The sequence below is a fragment of the Pempheris klunzingeri genome, chromosome 7, assembly GCF_042242105.1.
Source record: "Pempheris klunzingeri isolate RE-2024b chromosome 7, fPemKlu1.hap1, whole genome shotgun sequence".
Classification (NCBI taxonomy): Eukaryota; Metazoa; Chordata; class Actinopteri; order Acropomatiformes; family Pempheridae; genus Pempheris; species Pempheris klunzingeri.
Genome location: NC_092018.1, coordinates 5,230,088 through 5,254,580, shown reverse-complemented (window position 1 = coordinate 5,254,580; position 24,493 = coordinate 5,230,088). Strand labels below are relative to the sequence as shown.

Here is a 24,493-nt window from a genome sequence, read left to right as displayed (position 1 = left end):
AGAGTATACACACTCTCAGGTTTCTGGTAATTTAATTAAAAACAACTTTACTTAGGAACATGTGCTACACTGGCACTAGCGCACTCTCTGGAGATCTGGAAATCCACCCAAACTATCCATCTTTGGAGTCTATGCATGGCCCCTGCGTTTTGCCTTCAATGCACTTACATGAAAAACACTTTTGTAGCAAATTTACCTTTTAACTAAAATGATTTTTAACTTGATGAAGAGAGACTGTGGCGTTAAACCTGAGCGCAGAGCGGTAGTTCCTCCGTGCCGCCGGCAGGGGGCGACAGTCTGCCCGCCGGGCGGCCACAGAGACCCGATAGAGGAAGAGCCACTGTGGGTGCAGTTCATGTTAGCCTAAACGCTGCTGTTAGCGGCCACCGCGCACAAGTGGCTCCTAGTGCCTTCTTTTAAAGCTAATTTCTGTGTACTAACCCGGAGTTAGGAGTTGTAATCGAGGCTCTCCGACGACTGCTGCGCCAAGATGAGCTTCCTGTTGTGAGTAAAGTTGTCGCTCGCTCGTTAAAGTTACAGTCGCAGCTTGTGGTTAACGTTAGCTAGTTAACGGGACACTTTTACGAAGATCACCAAAGGGAAGCAACAGCGTTTAAAACACGACACAGTTACAGAAAACAAGCCACTTTACCCGCTGTGTAGTCCTAATACGTTCAGATTAAACTTAAACTGCCTTTCTTATGTAACTGAACGTCAGCCTTCCTCGTCGACACATTATCTGTGACCTGTGTTTATTTTTAGCTTCACAGCACTCGCCAGCTATAACTTTTTTTTAACTATTTACATTCCTACTTGGCTTGTCTGGTGCCAACTAGCATCACTTATTCACTAATTCAGACAAGACTGGACACGTTAATGTTAGTCTGCGTCCACATCTTTGCCGTCTCAGCCTCGTTGGGAGGTCTCTTAACGTCGAGCACTGTGGTTAATTAGCTGCTCCGGTGTTTAAGTGACACCGACACTGTCACACTTCCTGTCTGAGGCTCCGAGTGGGTCAGCACCATAACCTTATTTACATGACAGCCATGCCTCTGCCACGCTGTTAACCAGCCATGACAAATGTGGCACCTTAAAGCCTTCATGCAGGTGCTGATCACACTCAGCAGACAGGAAGATAACATAAGATATTCCCTTATTAGACCTACACGACGGGGAACTTTATAATGAGGAAGGATCCTCATGTGTGAAGGCCGAAGAGGAGCATCTACTCCCACACAGATCTGTTCTGCTTGTGCACAGGCGGTTGCTTATCTCCATGTTTGTGTGTTTGCAGTGGCAGTCGCTCATCCAAGACCTTCAAGCCCAAGAAGAACATCCCAGAGGGCTCCCACCAGTATGAGCTGCTGAAACACGCCGAGGCAACGCTGGGCAGCGGGAACTTGAGACAGGCGGTCATGCTGCCTGAAGGAGAGGATCTCAATGAGTGGATTGCTGTCAACAGTGAGTGGATGGACACAGTCGGCCTGTTTAGAGAGCACAAACGACCACTTTAGATTACTGAATATAAATGATCCTTGTTCTGAGGCTCCATATAAGTGAGTAACACACACGGCCAAACTAGTATGTTATTGGTGACAGTAACATGCAGGGTTATTTGAAACAAAAACTAAAGGACAAGTACAAAACTGTGATCATATATGAATGTATTCAATGTATATAATTCTACAAGGGGCCATAGAGATGTACAGACACTGAGAGAAAAACAACTCGACACCCTACCGAGCATACTCATTCATGACTGTAGATGATGATTACTAAAAAAGTAGGTCACACACTGTCTAGGTTGTGTACCAGACAAAAGAGCAGATAAAACCACTGCAGGAATGGGAAAAGTGACACTATCTAGTTTATTATTGTTACGAGCATGAACATTACTTCACCACAGAAAGTAATTCACCCTTTCTTTCAGCGGTGGATTTCTTCAACCAGATCAACATGCTGTATGGCACCATCACAGAGTTCTGCACTGAGACCAGCTGCTCTGTGATGTCTGCTGGACCAAGGTACCTGACTACCGTTTTATACATGCAGCTTCTTTTTTAATACGTGACTTCTAATTGGCCTTTTTCATAAAACACCATGCCATGTCCCATTAGGAAGAGCAAAGGTGTAAATATTAAAATGAACAGTGGGTAAATTACATTTTGCTGGTTTCAGTATTGCTGAACATTTACAAATATTGGAGCTATTAAATAAAGGAAAAAAAAAATATATATATCTAAGCCAAATGTAAATGTAAGACATGAGATAATTGTAGTATGGACTTTATCTTACCTTTGATTTTTCAGTCAAAGGGTTTACTTAAGTCTTGTGAAGTTAGAAGATAGTTGGGAGGGAGACGACTACTTTAAAATGTATCTAGAAAGACAGCGACCCTGTGATGTAGGGTTAGGGTTATTTCCTGTCATTTGGCAAACATTTAGGGAAACATTTCGGGTGATGTATTCGTTTACGTAATTTTAGGAAGCAAGGAACTTCACGAGTTCTCTCAGACACAAGATGTGTCACACAAAGCTATGAAGAAAATTACACAACATGAAAAACAAGATTTGGGGCTGTACAGCACAGTGATACAGGGCTTCATAACACACCCACAGTTATATGATTTTATAAAATGTTTGTCATGAAAGACACCTTCCCTCTCTGCTAGAGGCAGTTCAGCCTTACTTTACAAAAGGGGAGACTCTGGATTTAACAATGATTGGCTATGAGAGACACTCCTTTCAGTGTTCTAGCCATGGTGAATATTTCACACTGCATCAATTTTTAATTATGAAGGAATGGAGGTAATTATGCTCCCACATGTAATATGCTACCAAGTGGTGAAAGATAGAAAAATAACTTCTAGTAGATAAATACATAAAATACGTCAGCCTTGTGAATGTAATTGACTCAACAGGTTTTTTTTTGCCATAATGGTTGAGAATGGTTGAGACCATTTAAGTCAATTAAATTGAAATATGTCACATGAGGAAAACAGGAATTAAACTTTGCATGTGGGTCCTTTAGAAACTGTTTAGTTAAAATCTAGATTTGGCACTTCCTCTATCCTCTCTCCTGCCAAGACTGTCTGTGTTCAGTCTGTAATCAGGAGGAAGAGACTGCAGTGCACTTCCTGTTGACATCAAGAATATAACAGTAGATACTTTTGCATTTCCCCCTCCTGCTCCTTTTTTTTTTTGCTTATCAACTACCAAATGATGCTTTCATGTCTTGACAGGAAGGCAGAAAAAGTGCACGTTAGATGCAGTGCTTTCATGTTCATGTCTCACACGTAGGTCTGCTGTAACTAATGAAAGTCCATAATACGAGAGGTGCCAATGTGTTTTGTTTTCTCTGTAGATATGAGTACCACTGGGCTGACGGCACCAACATTAAGAAGCCTATCAAATGCTCCGCGCCCAAGTACATTGACTACTTGATGACCTGGGTGCAGGATCAGCTGGATGATGAGACACTTTTTCCGTCCAAGATTGGTGAGTTGATAAATAAAGAATTTTCTTTTTCAGCAGTTTTACAAACCAACTTTCAGTTAAAGGCTTTCGTGATGACTTAAGTTGCCGTTTCACCCTTTTGTAGAAGTGTATCATCTTGAATACTAACATGCTATAACATGCTGGCCAGGGAGAGAGAAACCAACACCAAACAGGCCGTAGTCACATTGTCGTCCACCAGACACAGCAACTGCATACATCCTGTTTATTTAATTTTGCCATTGTCTTTCTGCAGGCAAAGTCGTCAGTTCTCTTAAGAATTAACATTGTTAGCTTTCTTTGCTTCTTTCATACCCCGTAACGTACCCCCCATAACAGTGTAGACTCTCTTAGGTTTGTCATTTGATGTAAATGTGTTCTTCTTTAGAAAACATACAAATGGGGAGACTTTGTGTAAAATCCGCATTCGGCTCATCGAGAAAAAAGACCTGACAGCAAAGATATTGCCACAGGTTCTTGGGCTGCACTCAGAGCAGGTAGTAGCAGGGGTGGTAGGACAGTGATATGTTTTTCATTGCTTTGTCTTTTCTCAGGCAAATTCGATTTGAAATGAAACAATGATTATGTGATTAATGAGCTGATCACGGCTGTTTGAAGGTCACATAGCCCTTCTATATTTAGAACAATGCAGGAGGACAGTGATCCCAAGCATTGTGATAGTGCTGGCTGTCTGAGTCCGTCACCTGACCTCAGTCCTACTGTTAATGTGTCTCACATGCTGAGGAGCAGACTGAAGCTGAAAGCCAAAAAACAAACTAGATTTGAAAATGACTGCAGTCAATGGGTCATAAGACTTCAGAGAGAGATTGACTCCAAAATATATTCAGCAAAATGCAACTTTTTTCACTCTTTTTTAACTCGTCAAAATTTACTTGGTCCCCTAAAATTAGTGGGCAGTGCATAAAAAGATTACATTCCTACACTTACCATTTTATGTGAATGTTACACTTTCATATCTCTTTGTTTCCTTTCAAACCCAACCACATTGTGTCACTGTCCTGATGTCTGACTGCACTGTACCGCTACTCTGTAAGCCGTGTAAATTTTGATTTGTAACTTTGTGTGTGTAACTTTTATTAGACAAACTAAAAGTACAACATGCTCATAAACTCTGACGTAGGCTGAAACACACTCACACATGTTTCTCCTTTAACGTCAACATTTTCCACCAACTTCTGTCCCACAGGAGTTCCCTTTCCGAAGAACTTCATGTCTGTGGCAAAAACCATCCTGAAGCGTCTGTTCAGGGTTTATGCTCACATCTACCACCAACATTTTGACTCTGTGATGCAGCTGCAGGAGGAGGCCCACCTCAACACCTCCTTCAAGCACTTCATTTTCTTTGTTCAGGTGAGATTATCCTGCTACAATGTGAGGTTTATTCACAGCTGTGGATCTAAAGATCTACACTAATATTCTGCTCTGCCAGTTTTGCATGTTGTTGTCAGGTTTGAAAAAGGCTCCCGAGTCATTTTTCCATAAAAGTTATTAGCAACTTTATGTATGATGTGTGTATGATTTACAAACCAGTCAAACTAGGACGAGGGACGAAGCTGTAAACGCCACACCTTAATTAACTTTGAAGCAGCAGACAGAAACCCTTTGCAAGCTACACTACTTTAGTTACATTGACTCAATGTTGCTCCAAAACTGAAAGATCTGCTCCGTCTGTGCTAAGAACAAGATAACAAGACATTTTAACGGGATGTGCCAGTAAATAATCTCTTGTTTCATAAATTGCACACAGTGCCCTGCGATGCCTAGTCTCGTCTATGCCAGATGCCAATGATTATGCAAGAATTGCTCAAGATGAACCCAGAGTTTTTTCAGATTTCAGACTGTGATAAAGGATTTCATCCAAAGTGCCTAGTTACACTAATATACTGTCAGTTAATACATTGAGTGTTAGCTACTGCAGCTTCTGTCCTATTTTAGCCTCTCTGACATGAAATGTTTTTTCTTGTAGGAGTTCAACCTTATCGACAGGCGAGAGCTCGCTCCCTTGCAAGACTTGATCGAGAAGCTTGGATCCAAGGACAGATAGACATTTCATCAGACATATCGCTTTTTTAACAGTTTCTTTCTCTTCCCTTTGTCCCTCTCTGTGACCTCTGCTACCTCTACGACTTCTAGTCTCAACTCTTAAAAATCTGTGCCTTTCCATTTCATGAATGTTTGTACTGTAATTTTCTGTTTTTCCCTTCTGTTTTATGCTGTCTTTGAGCCTTTTTTTCCCTCCATTTTGCCACTCTAGATCATATAAGATAGTGTAGTCTAGTAAAAATATTTTTTCACTGGACTGTGGTTAAAGACTCTGTAAGAGCAACCTACTGAATTTTATATCGGACCAAGGACATTTGGAAGTTAAAGTGAAAACCAGCTTTCTTTTCTTCAGAAGTGGGCGTATAGTGTTTTTGATAAAGTTGATTGTCTGAACACCTTTTTAGTTCTTGATAGGAAATTAGCTTTTTGTTAACTTTTAGTCATTTTAATTACAGTGACTGACCAAATATCACATTCTTAGCCCATTTTAATTGTCTGTCATTAGTGCATAGTGGAGAGTAACAGGAAAGATGGCAAGAAAACTAGTGACATGAAAAAGGCCTTGGGTAGACTTGGCACCTGTGGACAGTATTTTCAGTCCCACATGAAGGCAGGAACAAAAATGTTCCAGTAAATAGTATAGACAGTAGCTTTCTGCCACAGACCAATTGTGTATCTGATATCTCACGTATGCGAAAATGCTTCCAATTGCTCTTTGGCACAACTACACGTGAAGCCAGGCGTTGATAGATGATGTCTTTGTTCTTACCCCACAAAAAACACCACCATCGACTGCATTGTAGCTATTTCAATTTGGTCTTGCATTATTGTGTTTTGCACATTTTTATGCTGTTTTCATAATCAAAATAGTAAAATGTGAGACGAGGTGCTTACAGTTATACCTTTAACCTGCTCGATAGTTATTATTAAGGGCCACTTAGCCACAAAGCTTTTATAATCATGACCCCATAGAGGTGATGTACTGTAGAAATCATGCTAGCAGCAAAATTAGTCTAATGTGAATTTTTAGTTCTACTGTCATTTTAGTTCATTTCTGTGGTGCAGATAAATTGTGGAGCCCTGCATATTTGATCTTTCAAAGCTGGTACTTTCTTTTCTTACTAAATATCCCTCCCCCCTCAATTTGAAAATGGAGTAATAACTATGGCACATGTGCATAAGGATGACCTGTGACCTGTGATGTATGTAGTTTTTCCACAGATGTCTTTATTAGTGTTTGGTGCATAGACCATGGTATTTTCCAGTGCTTGACTCTGGCTACAACAGCAGGGCTGTTTGTACTGCCATCCTTCTACAAACTAATGCAGCTAATATTCTTCATGAATGTTTTACTTGGCCAACTTTGAGTAAGGGAACTGGTCCATAACCACCTTCCTGTTGGACCTAAATTCATATCAGACAATCATGTAATCGATTAAGAGCTGTTGATACATTAATGCATCACCAGGAACTAAGCAGTGTGGCTGGGTGCAGTAGAGTGTTCATGTTTAATTCACTTTAACTGCGATTTATCCACTTAGGCCCTAAAGTTGCTTGGGGGAAAAAAAAATCATCTATTGGCATATCAATATTTTGCAAGACTGAGTCATTTTAAACATTTTATTTGAATTTATAAAACGTCCTTTCTATCAATCCAGTGACATTTTATGGGAAATGTGTTGCTTTTTCTCACTATTTTGTTTTAAAAGTTTGGCATAGAGTTACATTTCATATTACAATGTAAAATACATTTTTGATTTTACCTTTACAAATGAGGATCAAGGGCTTTGGAATTAATTAAGTTTTATACATTTACAATAATGGTCCAATCATTGGGGGGTCATTTTGACTGGGAGGTCTGAACATTTGCTGTAAATAAGATCAGTGTTTTATCTGAACAAAACTGTGCCTTACAAAAAATGAAAATGTCTGATATGACAGTATTGGTTAGATCAAAAACTCAATAAACTCTGAAAGGACAATGTTGTGTCGATTTTCATTATGTGTAGCTTGATATGTGGAAAAACTGCAAGAGCACTGATGCTTAACCCATCTCAGATGATGCAGGGTACCATAAATAACTCCAGTTATCGCCACAAAAATAAGTAAAGTAAATGATATTTGCATTTTTGGTTTCAAGCTGGTTTATATATATGAATTAGAATGAAACTCCTCACCCAGCTATGTCACATATAGTTTATAGATAATGTCTGCTCGTCTGTTTGTAATGATGAAATATTGCTTCAGCTGGTTTTGATCGGTGGCCACTCTGTTATATCATCTTGTTATAAACATATTAAAATATAAATACCATATCAAAACTTAATACATGATAAAGGTGAACTGACCAGCTGATTTACTTTAAAATATAGTCTCTTGTTTTCTTCCAGTTCACGATGTTTAGGTACATTTGCAAAATTGCACACGCTTCCGGTGTAGACAGGAAGTTAAAGGACAAAGTTACGGAGACCACTGCTTGCTTGTTGAAACACATACGGTCGATAATGAATATATTTTGGCACATTCACCACAATATATGTGTTAAATATTACCAGTTTTGTTGTTAATACCAAATATCGGATCGAAATTAAAAGCAATGTTATCACCCGGAACGTTTTTACAAGCGCACAATGTTGACTCAACCAATCAAATTTGAGCCTGGTGGGTCTCCGTGGACATTTCCCCCTGAGTTTAGTCTTGCAGTGCACCTTAACCCTTAACCTCAATGAAATATACAAATACACATCACCGTTTTATTTAGGTCTTTTAGACTATATGTAATTTTATGAATTATTACAGCTGCATTTGGTTCGGTTATTCCAATTTTAAAGGAAGCTATAAGGATGCGTACGTATCCAGCCTGAGAGACCTCACTCGGGGGTAAAACCAGAGAGCGTATGAATAAAGCAAAGAGGAAATAGCGAACTGTTTTTTTACGGGCTATCACCAAGTAGTTAGCAGTTATCTACGGGGTTATTTCTGGTTAAATATTCTCTAACAGTGAGTTAATCGCAGATAACAGTAACCCCACAGCAGAAGTCGTCGTCGTGTTGTCAGGAGCCCAAAACGCGGCGCTACGTTAGCTGCCTGTCCTCTCCGTAAATAGCACCTAAAGTTAGTCTGCTAGCTAAAATTATCGCTACGTGGTTGTTGCTAGTTAACAGTGTATTCAATGCCAAGCTACGGAGGTAGCTAAAAGCAACACGGCTAACATTGTCCGACTTTTTCGAGGTGGTTCGAGATGCTTGTTGGTTGAGGTTTACAGGAAACCCTCCTTGTTAGTCGAGGCCGTCGTTGTCAGCTAACGTTAGCTGGAAACACTGGGTGAGCAAACGGACATAGCTGTCAACCAGTTTCATGTGCTAACGACAGTCGTGACTGCTTGTGCTGTTTACATTAGACCTGGTTATTGATGGGGCTGTTTTTAAATGACCTCAGTCAATAGATGTTAGTGCCACTTCAATTAACGAAAGTCAAATACATTTTTTAACTAACTGCTAACAAATTAATTTCTATGGCTACACCTCCTCATCCACCACTTTACCTTTCATAAACATTAGTGAAATATCACCACGACAGAGTTACGTGTCACTCCCTCCTCACTTTGTCCACAGGCACAGGTAAAGCCATGGCAGATGAAAACACACAGTTCTGTGGCAATTGGTAAGTGTGAGTAAGGTTCATTAAGTGATCTGTCAATTTGAAAGGGTGGTGGAAACAGTTTTTTCTTAATTGTCTGTATCTTCTTAGCAAACATGACATTCCAGAGGCTAATTTTACCACCCATGAGATCCACTGCCGAAGAAACATCGCCCTGTGTGATGTTTGCCAGGAGCCAGTGCCACGGTCAGATCTGCAGGAGCACAAAGAGCAGGAGCATACACAGGTACAGTCTGAACAGCAGTACTGGAGACTTTAACATAATTCCTGCTTTTAAGGGCAAGCCCAATACCAGAAAAGTGGAACAGTGTGTGTTATCAGCATAGCCTGATTATTGAATTAATTAATCTGTCCCAAACCTAGAAACTAGTAAACTGTGACTTGAGAGATTTTATTTCTCAGGAGAAAATAAATGCAAATACAATTTTTGTTGGCCTTAGTTATTTGTCTTGAGCAAGTGTCTGTGTTGTATCAGTGACTATGAAACAGCACAAAAAACACTGGACTCTGTCTCAATTACTGATGAGGTTTGTAACTTATGCTAACTATAAACTTGGGACTCAGTATTGATGGAAATTTATGTCAGAGGAACCACATATTGCAATTACCAGGGACCTTAAATCCTCACCTTAAAGGTAACCACTAACAAGAAAATAACATCAGACTGAAACTGAAACTGAAACAATTTTAAATGCATTTTCACTTTCATTTCAGATTACATGCAAGTGTGGTTTGAAGATTGAGAAGAATCATATTGATGTTCATCAGGTATGTCTTTTCCTTTTCCTTCCCTCTGTATAAGTTTAATTATAATGTTGATGAAATCCTTAAATTGTGAGAGTGATTCATTCACGATCGTTGTCTCTTTCAGAACTCTGAATGTTCTCAGCGGCTCGTCCCGTGCCAATACTGTGACCTAGAGATTGTTGTCAGTCAGTCCAAAGAACATGAGGATTATTGCGGCACACGCACTGAGCCCTGCATACACTGCAAGTGCAATGTAATGTTGAGGGAACAAGCGGTGCATCCCGTCTTATGTGGTAGCCTTACACCACCCCAAGAGAGGAACAACAGCCGGACAAATCGCAGTCCAGTAGATCCACAGTCTCCAGGAGCATGGTTCGAAGCCCACTCCATCAGAAACCTCCTGAGAACCCAAGAAAGAGGCCCAAAGAATAATAATATCAGTGCAGCAGAACAACAGACCTTTCCGCGGCCATTTGATCCCAGAGTTTATAACACTTCAAGGGGACCTGAAGGTACAGGAGGGGACTGGAAGAATACTGCCCCAAGAAATACATTTAGCCACTGTGAGTGTGTCACTGACCTATTGATTATGGGGGAGGGGGCGTACTCTCCAGACTAAATTATATATTGGTGAAAATCTACCAATGTATCTTTAAAGAACTGTAAAAGCAATTTAAAGGTGCCCTGTGGAGTTTTCTCGTTTACATCCAGTGTTTCTTACCAACACTCACTGTGTGTATCCTTGAGGTGTAACAGAAATGCTGAGTACTTTTCCCCTCCCACAAAGTATTTGTTAATCTGATTGTAATGAGTATTTTAAAGCATGCATTTCTTATGGATCTTTTGCTGCTAGCTCTTGTCTACTTCACTGCTTTTGAGTTGATGCTTCTTAAGCATGAACCCAGTAGCAAAAATGTGTGAAAATGCATCGCCAGTGTCAGTAACTTTGGTCCAGTCTACACACTTAATGTGTGGCTTCATGCAGCTGTAGTTGTTTTCTGTAATAACTGTATAATTATTTCTTTCTTGTAGTGCTGGGGCAGAGTGACTTTCTGACTAGTAGCAGCAGTAGTGCGTGGCCACACAGTGAGCTCACACTGGATGAGGATTCATCAGGCCTGGACTACATGTTGGCCCTCAGCCTGCAGAGTGATGGAGAATCAGTGGCTGGAGGTGAGGGTAACCTGTGGAGTGGTATCTGGGACCACAAGATTGGGAAGACATCTAACACAAGCTCCCCACTGTCTCCGCCCAACAACAACCACCCAAACTTCACTACAAGCACAAGTGCAGTCCAGGACCACGATCAAACAGGTACATTAGTGCTGAGTTTAAGTTATTCTGTTGTCAGTTTGTGACTGCTTTTACATTATTATTCTGTCTTTTATTTATAGATATCATGCTGCCTTGTGAGTTTTGCGAAGAGCTGTTTCCTGAAGAGGACCTAATTTTGCACCAGGTTAGAGATGGGATTTTACACAGCTGCAAAGGATGTTTACTCATAATAAGAGTAATTTAAGTAATTTGATTGTCTACATACACAGTGAAGTACTCACTCCTTCTCTTTCTTCAGTGTATGTCTGAAGAAGACCAATAACCGACAGCTTGTATGTAAAGAGATAGTGTACATCTTACAGTTGTGGATTCATTAGCTTTTCTTTGTCATTTATGGTGAATTTTCTGTTCATTGTCTACTAAATATTTTTAACCAGGAGAAGACACCTTTTTGTTTTCTGGACTAAAGAGCCTGTGACCAGAGACACACGAACATCATGCTGTAATGCTAGTTATGGTCATGGTCATATTCAAGTAAAATATACATATAATGTTGGAGGAAAAAGCGTTCAGCAGACTCACTCAACAGGTAATCACAGGAGAAAAGCAGGGCAGACAGTTTGTAATTTCAGGTCAGTGCATCTAAGGGGCATGCATGACAACATCAGAGCAAAGAATACAACCACAATCTGACTGACGGATGTAATCATCCTAAAGAACCTGTTCTGTCAACTGGACTCAGGACTTTAAGGTATTTTGAGATATTTTTATCTGATTTCAGCCCCACGTTCAGTTTAACCCTTCATAGGGCACTCATTGAAATACTTAGAAATTCAAAATTTCAACCCTAGACCATAACTGGTGTTTTTTTCACTTTTGTGAGTTTTTCAAAAAAAATTTAAATTTTATGGTGAAAATCAAGGTCAATGGAGTTACCATATATGGTTTCTTGCTGGTCTGTCTTGTAGCCTGATTGTCGCTGATTGGCTTGGAGAAATCTCATAGTTCTACTGCCTCATGGTGAGGCAAGGGGCGGGCATTTTGAACTCCCACTTAAGTTACCAAATATGGTCCTTTGCCCAATAAAGGGTTAAGGTACTGTTCTCTTGGAAAAACAATTGCTGTGACCTGCTTATTTCCTCATGGTGCATTATGGTTTTTCTCTGGAACCTGTCCACAGGCTGCTCTCTAGTTATGAAACAGATCTTTGTACGCACAAATCTAATCAGTGTAAAATATCTTGCATGGCATTCCAACATTTGTTTACTCGTCTTTATTTTTGTTTCAGATGGTTCACAGTCCAGTTACAGCCATTGCCTGTTTGAACATGTGGCCCTCATCTCCATCTACTAGGGACATGATGACCTAATTTAAGATATGTCATAGATTTTACAATTACCTACCTAATTTTCTTTGTTTCAGACTGGGTGCAGTCCTGCCTCGGCCTTTGCGTCCTTCAGCAAGCAGCCCGCGTCTCCACCTAAGGAGGACAGGATGAGCAGGAATGCCTCAGGGATGATGCACAGCCTCCCTGACACACTCGCTTCAAACATCCCCACTTTCCCTCGCTCAGTCTCCCCGGCCTCCTACAGTCCTCCAGCCAGTCCACTAGAGGGCGATGTGGTCATTCCATGTGAATTCTGCGGCGTTGCTCTAGAAGAAGCCGTCGTCTTTCACCATCAGGTACATCACTTATCACGTTAGATAGCCAGTCTACAGTTATTGACAGATAGCAATGTTAACTACTTCTACTATTGCATTGCCTGTGAGGAAAGGAAAATTATTTTGACCCGTTTTAGTATTAAATTTGTAGCTGTATTCAACAGAATTCAAATATGTCTTCTATAGAGATTTCTACATTATGACCTGTGTACATATCATTCATGAATATCTGTTCATGAATATCAAATGAAAAAGAAATAGACTGTTTAAAAATCTGCTTCTTAGCTGGAGGTTACACATTTTAAGTGATGTAGATCAACCAGGTAAAAGGGAAGGAACATCACACAAAACTCATATTCGTCATAAGTGGTGCTAAAACTGTTTAGTTTTTGTATATAAACTTGATATATTGTATTGTATGTAAAGTTGTATATGCAGTAGTTGAAATTAGCTCCACCTCCAGCAGCACTAAGCTGCAGCTTACACACTGATACTTCAGTGTTAATAATCTATTGATGTCATATGTAACAATTACTGGGATCAAAGCTCTACTTTTACTGTCTAACTGACGACTTGCTGTCTGACCATGGCAGAAATCAAATGTGTTTATAGTTATTCCAGACGGCTTCACTCAAAGGCAAAGGAAAAGCCGACTGTCACAGAGAGGGAGAGGGGGATATAGTTTCACCGCATATTTTAATCATAGCATTGCAACCAGTGCTACATGTTTCTCGAATGTGATTCAGACGGCAGTGATACTAAGGTTTAACCAGGCTAAGCTGACTGCTACTATATCTCTCACCATGCTACAGCTGGGTGGTGCGCTGCCAAAATGTTCCAGGTGAACTCGTGTTCCAAAATTATTGTTCCACTTGCAAAGTAATTACATCATGAATATTTTGACAGTAATTGTTTGCGCCAGGTAGCATACCAAAGGAAAGTTGCATACCTAACCGAACATTAACACCTCTGATGTGTACTGTCCCCTGTAAAAATACATAAAATGGAAACATTTGATCTGATGTTTTGTGTTGTTTTATTTTTGTGATATCTAGGACAAATGTGATATGCGCCCTCAGACTGCACATCCACTGAACAATCTAACAAAATCATCTGTCAAAAAACCACTGAGCCCTGCTAAAGATTCCTTTGGTCGGATGTCTCCAGATTTTCAAAGGAGAATAAAACACCAAGGTAATGTATAAAGTTTATTTGAAATATTGAAAGAGCAGATAAAATTTGATTAAATAATGCAGAAATTCTACAGAAAATCAGATCATACAGCAACACAAAATTATAGATTTATGGTGATGGACAAAATACTATTAGTACTATGAGTATTTATTTCACTACTACCACAGACTTTGGTCTTTCTGAGGTTGTGCATCTACTATTATTGATTGCATTACATAAAAAGGTTTGGTTATGTGCACAGAGTGTTTTTTGTCTGGTAACTATGCGTATTGTGTGTTTATGTACACATATAGGTGACTTCTTGGAGCAGGACTTTGGGTTTGAAAGAGACGTGCCACCAGGACACTGGCAGAGAGGCTACATTGGACTACCAGACCAAAGGAAGACATCCAACTGTGATTTTTCTGCAAGAGACAGCACTCAGCATGGCAGGGAAGCAGAGGGTGCTCATTCATCTCTGTGTGACAACGAGAAGTCTGGATCTGCATCTGTAAAGGGGTAAAAGCACTGATCTTTAGCTCTACTCGATGGATCGAGAATCTCTTCATTAAATAATAATTTGTTCTTTCTTGTAAATAAAAATTTTAATTATTCATTTTCTGGTTTAACGTGTTTGTCCACCAGACTGCGTCTACCAGAAAAAAAAGACGGGAAGGGGAACTTAAGGAATCCAATGATGAAGGTACATTTTATCAATGTTTTGGTGTTTCCGGTGTAGCCAGCGAACATCTAGGCCGTGCACCAGACATTTCTAATCTTTATAAACAGATGTATGCATATGAATGCAGATAAATTAGAAAAAAGTTAATAAAAAGCTAAATTATTGTCAATCAATAGCCAATGAGTTCTGAGTTTGCATTTTGGCCAACGCGTTCCACCTCATTTGCTCTCCGCATGGACTGTGATCGACTGGACTGTGATCATTTGGACTACAAACAGGGACCAGAACACTTCAGATATCTGAATGACATCTTGTCCCGGGTCTGCAGAGTCAGCATTCATATGCAGAATCTGTTTATAGAGATCAGACCAACACAAACAAAAGCTAGATGCATCTGATTCTACTCAGTTTTAAAGCAAAAACAAAAATGTAGCACGATTTTGCATAATGAGGGCAGCACCTTGACTAGTACTAACCAGGTAACCACTAAACACTGGTTATCAGGATAAGAGGCAGGAACCCTGGAGTAAACCTAAAGCTGTAGATATTTGCTTCACAGAATGATTAAAGTAGAAAAAAAATTAAAGTGGAAATTCTGCTTATGGTTGGATTTTCCCTTTAAGGCCACTCACCATAGTTTTGGGTCTATAAAGGATTTTCAATTGTATTTTTTCCATTTGCAGTTGCCCAAGAAGCAGAATGAAGAACAGCAGGAAGAGTGAGAGCAGGAACATCTGGAGAAATAAAAAAAAAAAAAACAACCAAATCTCCTACTCTGCTTTTCATTTATCTTTTTGCACACTTTTGAGAATCAAACATATACCTATCTGATAAGTGCCTGTGTGAGTATTAGTACCTTGCAGTTTATATTTTGATGAGTTTTACTAGTAAAGTCAAAGCAAGAACTTTGGTTCATTCATGCATATTCTGCTTTATTTGAAGACTTGTTTCAAATGTCTGTATGTCTAACATCTAGCCTTAACAGATAAATTATAAAGCTGATTTCATTTACGCTGCATCTGATTTGAAGTTTTCTTACTTTACAAGTCGTGTCTTGGTTCGTTGAGATCGTTGTGAGCATCACACTCAGACACGTGACTTGGTCAGTGTGCATTTGTCCAACTTAATCTTTACCTTGTTACTTCAGCCAAGGACATTTTGTTTTCTCCCGTTTGGCAGTTTTTTCAGTGTTCAGTGTTCCTCGGTTTCTGCATCTTCATGTAACCTAAAGCACTTTGATAGATTATTTTGTTAAAAAGGGCTTGAGGAACAGATTTGATAACTTTATGCATCTTTGACCTAGAAAAAAAAAACTGTATTATGGAGCATTTGTCTTTTTGTACTGTTGAACATTTGTCTTTAATACTCTTCAGTAATATTTTGTTTTTTCTAATCATAACTATAGAACTATATATGTGGTGTCATGATCAGATGGCTTTTGAAGCAGTGTGTCCTGTCCAATCTTCTCCTGAGTAGTGTGAAAAATGTTGTGTGCTGCTCCTCTGAATAGAATTTAAGATTGGTAAGATGTATTTTGTGTGTAACATAGGGTCCAGTTTAGACATGCATATAAAACCTTGTGCTGGTTGAGAGTCTGCAAATTTCCCTTTTAACTAAAGACAACACCAGAGCGTTTTTCTTTATTAAGAACAACCTCGACAAAGCTCATCCAGTGAGGATCAAATCAGTGAAATCACCTGGTGTTGTGTGTAGTTGGACTTGAGGCGCTCATGGCACGTGGCTGACTTCCTTTTTAAGAACAACTGTCTTGATGCTCTTTGTCTTGTGTGGCTATTAAATGTTTAATGACGACGTTCACGGTTTCATGGCTCCAGTTTGTATTCTCTGTGTTTTTACGCCTCAGTTTGCCAGTCATGGTACCAAAACCCTGCTTAGGAGTAAAGCTAGAGCATCTATTGTTTTGGGTTTACCTCCAAAGTAAAGAGTCTACACGGAGTGATCCGCCCGGATGTAAAACCACAGGAACGGTTTGGGAAGAACCACAGCAGTTCTCCTTAGATCATTTACCACATGGCCATTATATTATAATGAGTGAATATGAGCCTCACACAAAATATATCACAGCCTAAGGCTGAAGAGGACTGCTGGAGAAAACTGTACTTATTGTAATTGTAATGAAAATGTTTCAGTAAATACACAAAACAACTCAGGTTTGATATTTTGAACTGTTTAGTACCTAGTAGTCTATGACAGATACCTGACATGGTTATTTTAAATGAGGGACGTTTTGCCTACAAATGAGATAAAAGGAGATGGAGGATAAAAAGTAGTCCACCAAGTGGAGACGGTGCAGCAGCCACCTTTCACTGCACTGAGGTCGTGTCTGTGTTCTTTTACTTTCTGCACTTACATGAGTGCACGTGTTGGGTATTTTTTGGCCGGTTCCTGTATTTATTCCTGGCCTCATGGATTTGAAACAACGCCTACATCTTCATATAAGGGGATAAAATCCTACCGTTTAGATTTCCAGGTTTGTAATTTCCATATACTTTACAAAGACGTCTCCTGGAAAGAATGTTTTTACTGAGGAAAACTACAGACAATGTTTTGACACACATTATTTTCTTAATTTGATTAATTGTTGGTTGGTAAACATTCAGAAAACAGTGAGAAATGCTCACAATTACCCAGAGTTCAATGTCACACCTTCACAATGCATTTTTTTGTTCAACAAATAGTACAAACTTCAAAAATGATTAAGAATAAATTAAAATGTATAAAACAATTAAAAGGCAGAGCAGCAAATTCTCACATTTGTGAAGTTGGAGCTCCAACATGTATTGCCATGAAAAATTATTAACAATTATCAAAATAGTTGCCAGTTGACAGAAGTGATTAACGACCTAATTGTTTCAGCTCTGTAGTTTGACTTAATAACAAAGCATATTTTCATATTTTAGAAGCTCTCCATATGTTCTGTGCTCAAAACAGTGAAATAACTTGTAATGAAGTAAAAAGTATAACATCTCCCTCTAAAATTTAGTGGATCACTGACAGAAAATAGCATAAAAAAAAAAATGAAAGCCTCAAATTTGTACTTAAATAAATAGAATATAAAGACACTGACATGTAAAGACATTGAATGTCGACAATTATATTAACCCCTTGTTGCCTGTTGTCGCGAATTCGCCTCAAACCTCTTCCGGTCTTGATGCAGCTGAGGTGGCCTCTGTATCCCACTAATGCTAGTTGATGCATCTTCTATGTAGACATTATATATACATAGATGCATACACACATACATAAATATATATATATTCTATGCACAAAACATATATATTGTATTATACTATTATTATATTGTACTATTCTATGCTATGCTATATTCAAATTAACAATCTCCACTTAATTTAGCATCTGCTTGAATGCAAAAACACAAATAATTAATTTTTTTATATAATTGTAAATAAATTCAGGCAGTAAGGGGTTAAAAACAATTATGTTAATGAAAATGCGAGGATAACACACACACACACACACACACACACACACACACACACACACACACACACACACACACACACTCTGGCACTGATCACCCTCCATACCCGGAGGCTGGTTTGCGGGTCCCCGCAGAGAGGCGCGCTTTGAATGAGCGCCGGGAGAGTCCGGGGACGGAGAGGGGGGCGGGCCTACACCTTTCAGTGGGAATCCTCTGTTCAAAAAGCTGCCAACGTCCCCTTGAAAGAGAGCGTGGGCCTGTTCCTGCTTCCACTGCCACTCAGGAGGCGACAAAAGAGGACCGAGACGTGCTCTCTGGGAGCGGGACACCGGCTCATTTCCTGTGACTCACAAGTTTGTGACTTTGAACTGCGCTGAAGATTGAGGACTGACTGACAGAAAGAAAAGAAGAGAAAAAAGACACAGAAAACAGCTACAAGTCCGTGCAGGTGGAAGACTACACGTTGGCCGGGGAAGCAGATCACACACCGTCCTGCTCTTCTCGTCTCACCTGAGCCTGACAACAAGGAGCGGGATGTCTGTGGAGAGCTACTCGGCGCTGGATGAGTCTTCTCTCCGCGCCCTGGTGAGTGGATGACTGGAGATGAGCTGAAGCTTCATGCTGCTGATGAAGGTGGACCAGTGTGGTGTCACTGCTGCCTGCCTGGCTTTACATTCATGTTCATGTTCACTATGTTAATATTGCACCTGATCATCATGCATGAAGCTTCTCTCTCTCTTCAGAATTCATACTTGACTCCTTGCTGCTCTGAGTGTCTTCAGAGAACACAGGACTGCCTCAGTTCACACACAGTCAGCAGCTATCTTTATATTATTGTTTGATATATCTGGGTTTAAGACTGTTGATGGACAAAGCAGGTCACCTTGGGTCTGTGGCGTTAGAATAAACAATCGATTGATTGAGAAAATAACTGGCAGATTCAAGGAGAATGAAAATAATTGTTGCAGATTTGACGTGATGATTAGGTGTGTCTGGTGGGTAGTGAATCTTAAGTGTGTTATCATTGCAACAGAGACGTGTTTGGTGTTTTTGCGAGTGCAAACTACTTTTAAAACCATAAGATGATCAATAGATTAGTCAAATTGCCAACAATTTAGATAACTGATCAACGGTTTAAGGCTTTTATCAAGCATGAATGCACACACTCGCCCAAATGTGAGGATTTGTTGTTTGTAGTATCTGTTTTATATCAATATATGTTCAAAATCCCTCCTTTTACCATTTCAGGCACTTTCTACACTATATGATTGAACGATTAATCAAATAACTGACAGATCAATATGTGAAGTAGATAGTAGTTGTAGTCCAGTCTTAATCCATGATGACATAAAGCAGACACGTCTCTAATCAGTACGAAACAGTGGAGAAAAATAACGTTACATTCGCTTGTCAGTGATTCACATTAAAATATGATGTCTTGGCCTTTACTGAAGAAGACATCACGTCACAAGTCTGAACAAACCTATAAATCTGTCCTGATAAAGGGGACATGCGGAAAAAGGTTAACTTCCTGGTTCACATTCGTCATGTCAGAATTATTTCCTTAGGCAGAGGAATGCGACACATTAGTCTGTCTGACATGTATCGTAATACCTGTAACACAGACACGTTTACGAGGATGTGTGAGTCAGCCTGAGCTTGTTGTTTAGACGGAGCTGCACTGGGTTTGTCTGAATCACAGCCACACAGACAGATGCAATAGTTGGACTCTGGGTTTGTGACTGGGCTGAATACTGAACAAGAGGTTTGTGTCATCAAACATTAGGGGAGGTTTAGAACAGTTGTAGGGGGGAATACAGATGTGTGAGCACAGTATCTGATCTTATCTTGATTATCACGTGCTTTCCCAAGACTTTGCTCTTTAAGAAAAAAAAAGATCAGCTAATCTGACAAGAAAAGGCTTGTTTACTTTGGAGCAACACAGGGTATAAATGTGATGTTTTGTTGACCCGCCTGAGACTATTTAAACTGTAGAAAGGCAGCCAGTCCATTATTTCCCCAAAGTCTGGTGTCGTCTGGCTATGAGTTTTCTTCTCATAAATCACTTACAGGCCAAATTTTTATCAAAGTTCGAGAACAGGAGGCTTTGGAGGGAATAATGTTTTTCCTTCTGCATAATGATTAACTTCTAACTTGAGTGTTGGTCGCTTTGATCAGAGATTTTATGAGTTTATTCATAGAGGAACAAAGCAGGAGGGAGGGAGTTAAAATGAATATGAAGAAAGTACTCAGAATGGTCACTATGAATTTTGACAGTGGACAGAATGAAGACATCTCAAGCTTTTCTCCTTTAGTTTTCAAATCCTGTGTTTGTTTTCAGGCGTATGTGAGATTTTTCATCTCAATAATATTCAATTTAAGAGCACATCACATTAGACGTCATCTGATTGCTGTTAGAGAAACCCAGCTTTGTCTGAACCTTCCTGTGCTGCCTGTGAGAGCTCGCTTTTAAAAAAAAAAACGCTGGCATTGTCCAGAGAGCTGCTGCGGCAGAGTAAAACGCGTATCATGCAGACATTGGAATTCATGAGGTTTATCACCACGCGACACCGACGCTCAGCCCGTTACTGAGGCAGTGGATTTGACGTGCCTCCTCTTCTTGTAGCGCGGCGTCTTCCCCACAGCTTCCCTCTCTCAGATGTGACCACCGGCCATAAGGTCACCAAGATCCCACATTTTCACTGATGGTGTTTGTGGTGACTCGAGTGTCAGGGTTTTCCACAGTGAACTTGGTTTCAAAGGAAACAAACTCTGATTAAACTTCATATGGGGTTGTGATGGAATTTAAATTCTGCTCCACAGAGACATGAATGGAGCCTTTTGTGTTTAGTTTTTAGGAAATCTAACACCCCGCTCTGTGGTGTATATATTCAGAGTTTGTGATTTAAGAATTGTTTTTCAGGACGCCAGTACAACATGATGGACGTCCAGCGATGCCCAGGCTTAATTAAACTGGTAGTAAATCCGGGTGGAGGAGCTCCTATTAAACAACAGTTGGATAACGAACACGAACTCCAGGCCTGTGCTCTTCTTAATGAACTAAACAGTCAGAAGGTCATATGGTGGCCTCTCTAACGCCACTAATCCCATCTCTACACTTCTATTCAAAGCCCAGGCTGCCTTTTATATTGCTCATTTAATCCCCTCCATGGCAACCAGGAGAAGCGTTTTCCTTTTCTCTCAGCCACTGCAATTATTTAAATGTCCACAAAAATAATCAGTCGGTGTCCCAGTTTCTTTGCGAGTGCATGTATGTTGTGGGTCGTCTGTCTGAATGGTGCTTAAGATCTGTGGACACGCAAACACAAAAGCTGCTGAGGGCAGTTGGGGAATAGGTCCAACCAAACCACTCCAAGCACTAAGTTAAAATAGATTTTATCAGCTGATTGCCGGCCCGGAGGCTGATGATTATCACTTGTTCTACCTCTGAATTTGCTGTGTGGCAGAAGTTTCCTGTGTGTCGAACCTGCAGGACGAGCCTGGTCTGCAGGTGTCTGTTGTTCTGGCACTTGTGCACCTGCCTACTTAGCTAAGAATAAGGTTTGACTTAAGCGTCTGTCAGCCACACCATGACCTCCCTTCTAATTATCTCTGAAACCTCTCCCTGCTGCAGGAGAAGTCAAAATGAGACATCTTACAAGCCGGTATGAGTACGATGCCAATATATGGACATCTTATTGTCTTACTGTCTTTTCCAGTTTGTGGTCTGCTAATCTACAAGGCTTTTAATTTCTGAATTGACTTTACCGCTTGGAGACTTTTCCACTTGTGGCGCCTGCTGGGCTGATTTCACATGCTGGATGCCTCACATAATGATTTGTAACTAGTCTTGCCAGCTCTGTGACTATCCTTTCTCCCTGGTGAGCAAAAAGCATTTGCACATGTTTAAAATAGGGCAATTTCACTCTGTGGTCCAGCCTCTGTGATATATGGGACCCATGGGATTTCATTTTATGGCTCCCTGGACCCTTTGTGCGTTGACAAGGGCTCAACGGTTACAGTCTGAGAGGAAGAATGGGTTTGTTTTGAGGGGTCCCAGTTCAGTCCCTGGTTCTCTTCACCCCTGGAGACATATTCCAAAATGTCAGCCTCATCATCAGGAACGAATAAATGGGAAAAATGATGCCACGTTATGTAACATTTGTCTGGGACGTTTTTAGATAATATTAGCAGTGTTTTTTTAAAAATTGTTGTTCTGTTTTTTTAATGTCCAACACTTGTTGATGTTATTGGCGCCGCTTTTTTTTAAACGTGTTCTTTCTTTATTTTGATCACTTCAACAAAACTTTAATTACTTGAGGAAATAATCACTATACAATTTAAATTGTCATTAGTTGCAGGCCTAAACTGCAATTTCCAGAGAAAGTCTTCAAATTCAAACACGCAAACACTGACAAACCCAAAAAAAAAGAGTCCTAAGTGTTTTATGCTCCAGACCACTGATAACACCTGCTGCCTCTGTTTTTATGCTGGTACTTGGCGAACATAACTCCCTTTGACCTCACTACATGTTTACAGGGTGTTTTTTGTAAGTGTTTCTCTCTCCTGGAGTGAGAAAAAGGGGGAAAAAAGTCACTCAGGCCCTAAACTACAAGCACAGCGTTCACAGTGCACACCTGATTTTTTTCTGCTGACCCTGTCATCATTCTCACAGGTATTTACCCCCTTCACATTTCCACAAAGCATTTCCTGTATGATTAAGTTTCAAAGGTGTCGGGTCGGGAGATAAAGGAAAAAAATGGGTTGTGAATAGTTCATCATTCAGAAAGGTGTTTCCCTCTAAACTGAAGCTTCAGAAACTGAGATAGAAACAGTTGAGCTAAAGCCTGCTGACCTCAGGCCTCTGACAGTGAATATCCAAATAAGCGGCCCGGGAGCAGAGAGATAAGAAGTCAGTTGTTTGTTTAATACAACAGGAAACTTTTGTTACTGGATAGTGCTATAAATAACCTGCCATGTTTGGCTCTGAAAGGATGAGAAAAGAAAAGCAGTGAACTTTGAGATGATGAGCATATAGACTCCACCAAAGTCTATTTTTGGTCTGTAGCCTTTAAGTAGTTTGTTGCTCTGGAACAATAACTCATAGTGAATGGAGTCCAGCAAACATTTACTCGACGGTTAAAGTTGAAGTTGAGTTCAGCGTGTCGTATTTCCTTATTAAAGAGGATACCTGGTATTGTTTTGTCATTTAGAAAAATCACATCCTTTAGAAACATAAACTGGCATTTGAATAAGAGGAGCAGTATTTCATTAATAAACAACACACTGGGGGCTGTTTTGTCATTTTAAAATGTCATAAGGAATATATGTGGCAGTTTAAGTCTTAGTATAACAAACAAACGTCAGAGAGGTTGATAGAGCTTGTATCATTGGGGTAATGTGATTACATTCTTACGGCGGGTGAATGAACAATGTGGGACTGCAGGAGTTCGTGTTTCAGGTTGTGAACAGCATGTTTTACTTGTTAGACAATTATTGAATATAAATCTATTTATTATTTTACTCCTTGTCTTTGAAATATGCAACTCTGTAGTGAGGGAACGTATCCTTCCCTCAATTTTTCATTTGAGTTTAGTCAAAGTACAGTCCGTAGTGAGATACTTTCAAGATTCAAGATGTTTATCTCTGGTTGTACCGATGCACTCGTGTGGAAATCTTTTGCTGGGAGCTCCGTTTAACAAAGATGTTTATTAAGAAAAAGATAACGTCAGACATAGAACAGAATGAGAATGATAAAAGGTCATTATATAGTCAATAGAAATGTACACTATATAAGCGCTGAGGTCCTGGCAAGCCGAGCTGCTACGGCACCATCCTGGCATACTGAGCGTGATGGAGAGAATAAACAACAGGACTGACCAGAGGAGGCCAAAGAGTTACAGTTTAACAAACAGAGGCGACACCAGCTGCTACTGCTATAGAAAACTGGCCTCAACCATATGATCTGTCAAGTATAGACTCAGTAGATTAATACAGTTTATTCTGCCTTGATAGATGGGAGTGTCAACTGAGGGGTGAACCAATTTTTGTAAGCGTCAGATATGAGAGACTCTGCTGTCAGAGCTGCTTTGGTAAGTGATCCAGCAGAGAGGGTTTCTGTGACTGATCTTCGTCTGTCTGGATCATCACTCTGCCAAATGGAAAAGGTCTGGAAAAGGAATTGAAGGTGTGCCTTTTATTCTCCATCTCCTTCGCTACGACCAGGCGTCTCCGGCTAGCAAAGTCTCAGTTTGCGTTTTATGCTTTAGGCGC

General features: G+C 40.1%; 3 protein-coding genes across 4 annotated transcripts in view; all 3 read left to right on the top strand.

The window, feature by feature from the left end:
- The first annotated feature begins 362 nt into the window (after positions 1-362).
- On the top strand, positions 363-7,560 carry LOC139203973 (MOB kinase activator 1A). The gene is made up of 6 exons (XM_070833898.1): positions 363-504; positions 1,295-1,461; positions 1,931-2,024; positions 3,364-3,497; positions 4,702-4,865; positions 5,482-7,560. The coding sequence occupies exons 1-6, from the start codon at positions 491-493 to the stop codon at positions 5,557-5,559; spliced, it is 651 nt and encodes a 216-aa protein (XP_070689999.1). The 5' UTR covers positions 363-490; the 3' UTR covers positions 5,560-7,560.
- A 910-nt stretch (positions 7,561-8,470) lies between these two features.
- Positions 8,471-16,573, top strand: LOC139204498 (TRAF-type zinc finger domain-containing protein 1-like). Of its 2 annotated transcripts, none has more exons than XM_070834533.1 (12): positions 8,471-8,882; positions 9,173-9,221; positions 9,309-9,444; positions 9,933-9,986; positions 10,090-10,477; positions 10,998-11,279; positions 11,360-11,424; positions 12,663-12,923; positions 13,958-14,096; positions 14,390-14,594; positions 14,721-14,778; positions 15,441-16,573. In XM_070834533.1, the coding sequence occupies exons 2-12, from the start codon at positions 9,187-9,189 to the stop codon at positions 15,477-15,479; spliced, it is 1,662 nt and encodes a 553-aa protein (XP_070690634.1). In that variant the 5' UTR covers positions 8,471-8,882; positions 9,173-9,186; the 3' UTR covers positions 15,480-16,573. The 2 variants fall into 2 exon arrangements, with proteins under 2 accessions (XP_070690634.1, XP_070690633.1); XM_070834532.1 differs by having other exon boundaries at positions 10,090-10,528.
- Positions 16,574-18,720: 2,147 nt separating this feature from the next.
- Positions 18,721-24,493, top strand: part of LOC139203824 (smoothelin-like) — a 45,605-nt gene continuing 39,832 nt past the window's right edge. Inside the window, 1 exon segment of the mRNA XM_070833715.1 lies at positions 18,721-18,805. Coding sequence (XP_070689816.1) covers positions 18,755-18,805 — 51 coding nt within the window. The 5' untranslated portion in view covers positions 18,721-18,754.